The 10760-nt window shown below is 34.4% G+C and overlaps 1 protein-coding gene across 3 annotated transcripts; it reads right to left on the bottom strand.

Moving 5' to 3' along the window:
• Window positions 1-2198: 2198 nt before the first annotated feature.
• Window positions 2199-10517, bottom strand: LOC141825260 (uncharacterized). 3 transcript variants are annotated; one of them, XM_074712647.1, is made up of 9 exons: window positions 10398-10517; window positions 10093-10234; window positions 9221-9309; window positions 8983-9121; window positions 5387-5461; window positions 5182-5303; window positions 5039-5114; window positions 3337-3396; window positions 2199-2574 (listed from the first exon to the last, which is right to left on the bottom strand). In XM_074712647.1, the coding sequence occupies exons 2-9, from the start codon at window positions 10168-10170 to the stop codon at window positions 2437-2439; spliced, it is 777 nt and encodes a 258-aa protein (XP_074568748.1). In that variant the 5' UTR covers window positions 10171-10234; window positions 10398-10517; the 3' UTR covers window positions 2199-2436. The 3 variants fall into 3 exon arrangements, with proteins under 3 accessions (XP_074568748.1, XP_074568747.1, XP_074568749.1); XM_074712646.1 differs by having other exon boundaries at window positions 10093-10286; XM_074712648.1 differs by lacking the exon at window positions 10093-10234.
• Window positions 10518-10760: the final 243 nt, after the last annotated feature.

Below are 10760 nucleotides of genomic sequence, written 5' to 3' on the forward strand. Positions count from 1 at the left end.
TAACAAGCTTAGATAACCAAACTTAATTTTAAGATTTTTCAAGCCAAGGAATATTCTAAAGAAGCAAAAGTGATTTCGTTCATCCCAAGCGATTTAGTATTGTTGATCCTACAACGAGATACAGATAGATAAATCGGATACCGAGTATACCCCAAATGGAAGGATATTCTGCAACCGTCAATCTCGAGATTTGACCCGTGATCAAGGAAGTAAATCTACTATATGGGAACTAACTCGACTACGCAATGGGAATTAGCTCAAAAATATTCTAATATTGTAAAAGGTCATATATTAACCTTGGATGCTCCACATGGCCAATCCTACAACCATCTGTAAAGAGGTAAATCAAATACGCAGTAGGTCCATAGGAGGGAGGATTTACTTCCAAAGTGGTGAGACCCTCGAAAATCGACCTTTGCCCAATCCTGAGACAAACCAAGAAATATTTTAAGCTTCATTGTAAGGTGGACGATGCAAAGTTCTTCCTAATTCTTTAATATTTTAAGCTCTTGTTGTTGAAAGTTTTTAACCCTTATTCTTTTGTAAAAGGTGGAATCTACCACCTTAGCGGCCCCACGATCATCTATGAGGAGGTAAATCGAGAAACTGCAGTTGATCACGATGCAGGAAAATGATAAATCCCAGTTAGCCTCATTGACTATCCCTGGAAGTGACCGGCTCGACCCCATAGAAGTTTCCCACAACCACCAGGGTAAATCGGGAAGCGTACGTAGTGGCCAGCCTAAACGTCCAACATCCTTTGATTGTGCTCCCCATTTGAAGGAAAATTCCTGCAAATATGCCATAGCTGGGGATCGAACCGCGGGTGCTTGGGTGACATCCTAGATGTCCTACTGCGGCACCATGCCCCGGGGACAAACTGTAGTGGGTAAACTTTTTATAGTAACCGACCCCACCGTCGAAACAGCCTCATATCAGAAAATCCCCTAAGGGATTTTTTGGAGGCACGGTACCACTATGTTAATAAGAGCATACTGGCTCAGCAACACCTCAGCCAACAAATACATGTTGCTAAGACTTGAATCGCATAGCACCTCAGTTAACAAATACATGTTGCTAAGAGGATTCGAAATCGAAATCTCAAACAACACATATCTCCATGCTTACAACTTGGGATAAAGCACTTCAACTAAAAATTGTAGTGGGTAAACTTTTTATAGTGACCGGCCCCACCGCTGAAACAACCCCATATCAGAAAACTCCCTAAGGGATTTTTTGGAGACACAATACCACTATGTTGATAAGAGCATACTGCCTCAACAGCACCTCAGCCAACAAATATATGTTGCTAAGACTTGAATCGCACAACACCTCAGTCAACATACATGTTGCTAAGAGGATTCGAACCCGAAACCTCAAGCAACACATGTCTCCATGCTTACCACTTGGGATAAGGCACTTCAACAACTATAGTGGATAAACTTTTTATAGTGATCGGCCCCACCGCCAAAATAGCCCCATATCAGAAAACCCCCTAAGGATTTTTTGAAGGCACGGCCTCATGCTTACCAACTGAAAGTTTTTAACCCTTATTCAGTTGAACTTGTAGTTGACTTATGCAATTTTCAAAGAAGTCATGTTGATCCTAAAATGATTAAATTAAACTCCTCACCTTTGCCTTATCTTTTAAGACCCATTTGAATGATCAAAGAACTACTTCGCACTATCTTCTTACTTGATTCAACGTGTGCCAAAAAAGATTACTTAAATTTGTAAATGTAAATCTTCTTTTTTTTGTATCCATATGTAAATGTTGATTCAAGTGGCTATTTGAATGCTCAAACTACTTCACACTATATCTTCTTATTTAATTCAACATGTGTTTTTTGGTGTAGCAAAAAATAAGATCGGATCTTCCTTTCTAGCAGCAAGGCAAAGTATAAAGCTTCTTTACTTTTACTGCTAAAAATGTATATGGCTAAAGGAATTGATATTAGATTGCGAAATAAATAATCATAAAATGATAATCCCAGTTGATCCCACCGACCACCAGGGTAAATACCAATCCAGATGCCCAGCATTGTTCCCCATTTGGAGGAAAATTTCTGCAAATACGCCATATAATCATAGATAATTCGGATGTCCTACCATTGCACCATTGTCCCGGGGACACGAAATAAATAATCATAGATAGTGTTGCATGTGGTGCATTTGTCCACAAAATACAAGATCAATCATACAAGAAACAATTCAGAATCAGATTTATAGATAGATACATTTGACATCTGTGATGAATTTACAATCTCCATCTACGAGAAGAGGTTGAGAATAACATTATCACAATCTTGTAATAATACCATATCCAAGAGAAACTTACACAAGAGGAAACAAGTGAAATTTTCATGTGCAACTTTGATCTTTCGTCAGGCCAACTTGATGTCGGTATCAACAAGATCGCAAGGTTATAATGCTTCACTATTTTGCGTGCCTCTTCTTAGAGAGAGTCTTCACCATGCCCTTGGAGATTTTCCAAAACCATACCACATTCATCACTGCAACAATTGGAGGTACTGTCAGAAGGCTGTAGAACCCCAGGGGGAACATTGTTCTTACCTGTAAACAAAATATTGAGAATTTTAGACTGGAGCCAAAGAGGATATGTTGACCTAGCTTGTAGGATTTTTTTTTTTAATTCTTCCAACCTCCAAATTATGTATGATATCTGTGAAATCATCAATTGGATAAAAACTTCTAGAACTAAATGATAAAAAATGTGCAGATAATGTATTTGAATGGGCAATCTCTTTCTCAAAGGAATTATCTAATGTTACCAAGAGTCTGTGAAGTATTCTCTTATTGCGCAAAACAATTGTAAGTCCCACTTTGATAAAAATTACCAGGAAAATAATGAACTAATGATGTCCACACCAAATTAATTCATCATGGATAATAACACTATTTTCGTAATATCCAGAGCAATTTTTTTTCTGAAAACTAATAAACCTGTACTAGCCTCAAGTTTGACCAGATTTATAGATTATTGTAATGTACCTGCTAGTCGCTGCCTTGACATGCATCAGCAATGTTTCAAGTTTTTCAGTCACTAATTCACAATAACACTATTTTCTTAATATCCAGAGCAATTTTTTTTCTGAAAACTAATAAACCTGCACTAGCTTCGAGTTTGACCAGATTTAGAGATTATTGTAATGTACCTGCTAGTCGCTGCCTTGACATGCATTAGCAATGTTTTTAATTCAAGTTTTTCAGTCAAACCAATTGGCTTTAAAAAGGTATAAAAGTACCGGCATGATTTGGCAAAAAAATAGGCCTAACATACTATTGATCTATATAGTTTTACTCCCTGCAGCATACCTGATCAAAATTAAGAAAGATATGTGTGAAGAAGTAGATGAACAATAGGATCCGGGCAATCTACAAGAAGAGATACTTAAACAGATCAAAAAGAATATAAGCTAACATCATTTGCCAAAGTCATGCAATAGACAAAATGTACTTAAGATAGCTCATTTGACATTGTGCATCAATCTAATGATAGATAACTTACTCCACAAATGTTTCAAAAAATTGGTTCTAACAAAAGAATATCCATACACTTTTCAAATAAGAATGTGATAGCCCAATGTGAGCTAGTGAATATGAAAGAGAACATGTGATTAATATCAAGATTATTACTTCATCATTGTACGTTAGATATAAAGCAGTCAAAATGAGAAGTCATACAATGAAAATTTAGAAAATAGTTATTGAGAGGAAAATTAGAGATGATATATATTTCTGAGAATCAATATCTTTTCATGTCAGGAAGATGTATCATATATACTATTTATTTAATAAGACAACTAATAAAAAAATTTAAAAGAAGGATTTACAATTTTTTTTAACTTAGAAAATGCTTAATATAGAGTTCATAGACAAGTACAATGTAGAATTTCAAAAAGGAAAATAATTTCTAATAAAAAATAATGTGATAAAAAGATGTATGATAATGTGGCTGTTGCTATTAGATAGAGCTATCAATTTGAGTTGGGTCTATCGGATTGGTCTGCCCCGCCAGACAATTTTAGCGGGTTAAATTTAGATTGTATCAATCCATTTAAAAGCGGACTTAAATGAGTTAGCCTGCACGGGTTGTGGGTCCAAGCGAGTTGTTCATGGCAGGTTTGGGTTGGCCAGCAGGTTGAAAAGAAAAAAAAAATTCAAAACTCAAAACTAAAGTGGAAAACTCAATAGGCTCGTGGAGCCCGTCTATATATATATGGGCTCGTGGGCTAACCTGTCTAACCCACAACCCACCTTGGGTTGGACTGAGTTGGAGATTTCCCACCTGCCCCACCCCATGGGATGACGGGTTTTGACACATCTAACAACTCTAATATTAGAGTTGGTGATAGTGTGACAAATAATTTTTCTATAGATGTAGGTTTGCAACAAAAATCTCTATCTCCTTATGTTAGTACTAGATGAATTAATTGATCATATTCAAGATAAATCTTCTTGTATTTTAGTAAACAATACTGGGCTAATTGATGGGAGAATAATTAAACCAAATTCAATGATGGAATTGTGGAGAAAATCTTTAAAAACTAGAGATTTTAAGATAAACAAAAAAAAAGAAAATATGAAATTTAATTTTATTTATAAAAAATGGACTTGATAAACTAGATGGACATGAAAATCATGTAACTAAGATTTGGGTTTATTATTCAACAAGGAGCTATTAATAGATATCTCATTAATAGGATGAAAAATAGGTGTTTGAAATATAGAAGAGCTTCTTGAATCTTATGTAATTGCAAAGTGCCCCTTAAGTTACTTCCAGAATCTTATGTAATTGTGGAGTGCCCCTTATGTTTATTTGATATCATTCTTTTGTCAAAATTATGAATGATAATTCTAAAAAGCTTCCAGCCTTCTACAAGGATCTTCATGAATGAAAATATATACATATAGAGACTACAAAAGTACATAATAAAAAATTATCTGACTCCTTTTTGTTGTCACCTTAGCATTTTCTTACAACAATCGAAAAGAAATATAGGGGGTATTGAATTACCAGCCAGCAGAAGAATAGAGCCACACCATTGTAAACATATATATTTGAATTCTTCTGCCCAGCAATATCCAAGTACCTGCAGATTTTTTTTATCAAAAATGTCAAATACAACAGATGCAAAAAAGCAAACTTCTCAAGCATACCATCTAAGGTTCACAAATGGTGTGGTAGCCTCAGTAAACAAAACCATGAGTATATAAATGTGAGCTTGACCGCTAATCAGTGAAACGGAGATTGCATACAGGGAAAGCCCATGATGCAAAATCTGAAACGATGTCATTAATTAGCAATCTCATATAAACAAGATACTTAAGTGCCACAGGTTTGAATTATTCAGATAAGACATACATATTCTTTGCCACCTAATGATGGAAAAAGCCATAGGATCATTGCCAAATCTGAAAGGAAATAACCAAGTGATATCTGCACGAAACAACATCACTGAGAATAGAAGTGACTGTAGACAGAGGATTAAGCAATCTAGTCACTAGATAAGATAGTCTATTCACTAAGCAAAAAACTGTCAAATCAAACAAAAAATGATTCTCCTTTTCTAGTTTAGATGCAAGTTGCAGATATGTCCTAGTTAAAGATAATAATGACATGAGTCATCTAATTGAACTCCAGATTTTGAAAGCTCAACTAATATTTAAGCTGACAGAGTAAAGTCAAGATAAAATGAACAAAATAAAAGGATTTCCAATTAGGAATTACAGATCTTCCTTTGTTTGTCTATTTAGAAAAACAAAAAAGAAAACATTGTCTAAAGTGGATCCGTCATGCGGAACATTCCTGGCGTTGATACAATCATGCCCCAAGTGATTGAGTCTAACCATATGAATTTTGATGTGTTTGGGAAAGGTTTATAATTAGATTTATTTTGTGTTACTTATGCATGTCAAGTGTGCAAATGTAGAATTTTGATGTGTTTGGCAAAGGTTTATAATTAGATTTATTCTATGTTACTTATATTGCGTGTCAAGTGTGCAAATATAGCGTACTTGATATTTACATTGTAGGAGCAATGATTAAAGGCTAAGTGGGTCAAAATTGACCAGACATTTGATAGATAAGGAAAGACGAGCATGTGTTGATAGATGAAAAAAATCCAAGTGGGTTGAGGTCGATTGGAGTTGCCAAACAAAAAAACCTAATAGGTCGACATTGACTAGATACTTGACGGATGATGAAGACCAGGAGGAGAAGCCTTTTGGCAAATGAGAAGTCCTAGTAGATCAACCAAGTCGATCAGATACTTGGCATGCAAAAAGTCTCAGAGAGATAAAACTCTTGTCATGTGAATTGTGAGAAATTATGAGCAACATATATTTTGGGCACGAGTAGTATTCTTAATTAGGATCAAAATCAAAGAGTCATTTGACTGAGTTACATGATATGGCTAGTCGATTGAATGCAAAAAAACTCATAATATAAAACCTCTATTTCAGGTTGAGTCAACTAAATGACACTTTAGTCTGACTGAAGCCAAGTTAGTCAATTGAAGTCGAGCTAGTCAATTGATGATTTTAAATTCAAATTATTGTAACCGTTAAAAGGGATATTGTCCAAAGAAGTCAACAATTATCACTAAGAGTCTACTGGTGATATATTTGTCAAAATATGATGAAACAATCATAAGAAGATTCAGATTTAGATAATTTGAGTAGACTAATAATGGTTAAATAGTCAACTGATGACACAGTCACCAAAAGAAACAATCGCAATCCAAGAGAACCGATCATGAGTTGATCTAGATCAATCAACTAATGACATATGATCAAGATCCAAGTGAACCGATTATGATCTAGAAGATACGATCAAGACCGTGATAAGGCTGATCCGAAATAGTCGACTAGAATACAATTGAGTCAATTGAAGGTACAAATAGTCATATGCTAGCGAGAATTGAGTTGACCGATATAGTTCCAAGGACAATGGATCAATTGACTAATAAAGATGACTTAGTCGACTTATGGAAACCAACTTCACTCTATAAATATTGAGCAAAGGCACTTCGAATTAGACAACATTTGACTCGAATGTTGACTCGCATAAGCAAAAGATGAGAGTCGCAGAAATGAGAATGTTAAAGTGATGTGCGGACATACGAGGATGGACGATAAGAAATGAAAACATCAGAACAAAAGTTAAGGTTGCGCCTATTGAGAAAAAAATTCTAAAAGACGAGTTTAAGATGGAACGGACATGCACTTAGACGACCAATACATGCTCCAACTAAACGATGTGACACTATGATAAATACACACATAAATGAGCAAGAAGAAGGCCAAAGAAGACTTGGTTAGCAATGATAAAACAAGTTAAAATTTATTTAAATATGGATGAGGATATAATCGGGGATAGAGCTAATGATGCAGGATGATTTATATAGCCGACCCTATCTAGTGTTATAAGGCTTGATTGTTGTTGTAGTACTAGATCTACATACTATGATTCTTTCATTATTGTTTGAGTTTCATAGTTTTTGCTTTATTATTTCTATTGTCTTTCACTTCAATTTCTTGAGCTTGAGGTATTTACCTTAAAGCTCTATATTTCTAGAATCTTTGTTATTGCACTTATTTCATTATTTTCTAGAATAGTTTTTGTAAAAAGTTTCTCTACCTTCGAAAGGTTGCTGAAAAGGTGAAAATTAGTGAATTTTCATGGCTTGGCTCATTTATGAGTCCATAGGCCATAGAGTAAAAATCGAGGATTTCAAACCACATAAATTCTCAAGTTTTATTTCTTCATCATTTCTTTTTCTCATTTCGCTCGTTATTCTAACTTATTATTTTCACTGTACTAATTTATATTCTATAGTGCTAATAACTAAAAGACATCTAATATTTCCGTTGTGATTAATCTCATATTTCAGCTGTACTCATGTCACTTGAGATTTTCTTTCTACTGCACATTTTCACTTTGAAAAATTCTAAATTGATTTTATTGCATTATGCAATCCCCTCTAGCGCCATGCATGATCTTACACCTAATACATATATTAAAGAAAGTTTGTCAAATAATAAATAAGTGTTTGAGGAAACATTTGCCACACCAAATCCCAATAACAACATAGGATTGAGTGCACATTTTAAGTCCCTATTTAATTGATAGTTGTTGCAAGCAATTCATAGACAACGAGGTACACAAACTATATAGGGTCATATAACATAATCAATACTTATTCAAAAAATTACCCTCAAACAACACCACTTGTAACTTTGGAAGAGTCATATATGCTAAAAGGAGTGAAATTTTGGAGCTCCACTTTTTACAGTTATAGTGGTGTGATAGTCCTTGTAAAAAAATATCAAGAAAAGAAAACATAGATAAAAAATTATTTGAGTTTGAAAGAAACAAAGGTTCGATGAAGTAAAAAATCTTTCCCATCTACTTAAATGATTCCATTGATCACAGTACAATATGCCAATAGATATGTGAGCTCAAAACCACCTCCAATCAATCTATGATTAATGTTTTGAAACTAAAACGACATTGGTCATTGGTGCAGTTGTGAACATGTTACCTAGATATTTATCCCATTATTTCTGTAAAATATTTTATATGATTTAATAAATATATTAAATAATAATAAATTGATTGGGTGAAACATCACAATTATAACATACATTGTTATGTAGAAAATATTTTAATTAATGATAAATTATTAAAATTTATATTATAATAAAATCTATTTTATCAATACATGACCAGTTGAAATAAAATTTCAAAAAAAAATGAAATAAAAAATATATTTATATTAGAGAAGATTTGAACCCCTTCAAAGGGTAACCACCAAAGTAGCAAGCTCAAATTTGAAATCACACCCCATTTTGGATGCTCATATAAGAGTCTAAGTAACATAGATTAACATGTTTAAATAAACTTATTATTCATTATATTTCTAATTGTTTAATAAAAAAGACAAGCCATCAACCTACCCCAAACATAGCATCAGAAAGAAGTGATTTTCTAAAAACCAGAAAGTCCTCTTCAGAACCACCCTTAAAAAGGTCTGACAACACCAGCAAATAGAATGAGAATGCAGCAGCTACCACTGCATGGAAAGTTGAGAATCCCCTGCATATGGAATTTGATAGGAGATGGTGAACTACAAATATAGGCACAGTTTTAGCCTAGGAACTACCAAGCGTCAATTGCAGCATTAGTTCACCTTACCGATTATTCCACTCAATCTTCTGTAACTTGGTGAGGTTGTTATATCCTTTGAAAGAGACCATGCTGACTTTACGTGTCACTTCATATACCTACATGATTAGAATAATTTCTATCTGAACAGAAAAACATTGCATATGCAAATTTCAAAGATTTTCTTTCTATTACATGTGTGTTGCACAAAAAATCCATTAAATTCATTGTTTGCAAAATCAATTGGTAACAATCAGCTAAAGTTTTTTTTAAAAAAAAAAATGAATTGGATGAACCAAGATTCCACTGATACGTAATTGAACTACCAATTGATACTATTCCCCAAAAAAATGGATAGACATCAAAATGAACTTTAAAGATACACAGATACATGTCATGCAACCAAGGCAATAAACTAAGAAATAGCTAACAAATCATATACAGATCATCTGCTAAAACTACTTGACCTCAACTGACCATAAACAACTTATTTCTCAACCATAAAAAATGAGTGGTCAAGTTGATTTTCAGTAGATGGAAGTCTTTTTCCATCTACTGTGACAGGATTGTAACAACCTAATAACGTCACCTACTTGGAGCTGTCAAACGACAACTACACAGCAGCAGCTACTCGTCCCTGCTCATTGAAGCGCTCACGATCTATCAAAATCACTCCATAGGTAAATGTGCATAGCCAACCAAGAAATCTAATTCATTGTTTCCATCAAAGAAGGATCAAAGAAAACTAATATCTGAAAAAATAATAATAATTTGTAACAACATGCAGATTACTTATCAGTCCATACCAATTTTGCACGAAACAGTCACAGCAAGAACTCAACATAACTAAAGAGGAAAGAAGGGAAATCAAAAAGGAAGGTTTAGGGAGGGAGTCTACTTACAACTATACACATGACAATGCCAAAGAAAACCGAGAGGGGCCAAAGAATTTGCTCCTTTGGACCAAAACTCCCCTCCATCCTTGACTGCTTTCACTTCCTACCAAAATATCCTCGAACTGCAATTTCAACCTAGGATCCAGCACTAGCAGACCACAAAGACGGCATCAACAAATCGAACTCCAAGTATAACTCGCCTAAGATGATTCCACGTTAAGAACCAATCCTTAGGACTTGACGGCCAGTAGAAACAAAGCGATTCTGGAAACAACTTGAATCCGATTAGACGAGGAAGAAACGAGCAGAACCTCGCAGGGGCGGAAAGGGCAGCGACGCAGGCTTGTGGAAGGCGAAGAACTCGGACGAAGATTTCGGAATTCGCCGACTCGTTTCTTCAGCGACGAGTCCTCCCGAAGTCCCTTCAAAAAAAAAAAAAAAACAAACAAACAAACAAACAAAAATTAAAAAATAAAAAGCTAAAAAAATCGGAAGCGGTGAGGGGGCAGAGAGAACGCATACCGATGCCGTGTCCAACACGTCTTTCTCTTTTCTATTCTCTTCTGAATTTATCAATTACAATTAAACTAATAAATTAATAATCAAGAATTAATTATTTAAAGTCTCAAGATATAATTGAAATGGACGATGAAATAAAATTATTAAAGTGTATA

This window comes from Curcuma longa, chromosome 3 (genome assembly GCF_044706935.1).
Source record: "Curcuma longa cultivar G26 ecotype Majalengka, Jawa Barat chromosome 3, ITB_CL_G26_1.1, whole genome shotgun sequence".
NCBI classification, from domain to species: domain Eukaryota; kingdom Viridiplantae; phylum Streptophyta; class Magnoliopsida; order Zingiberales; family Zingiberaceae; genus Curcuma; species Curcuma longa.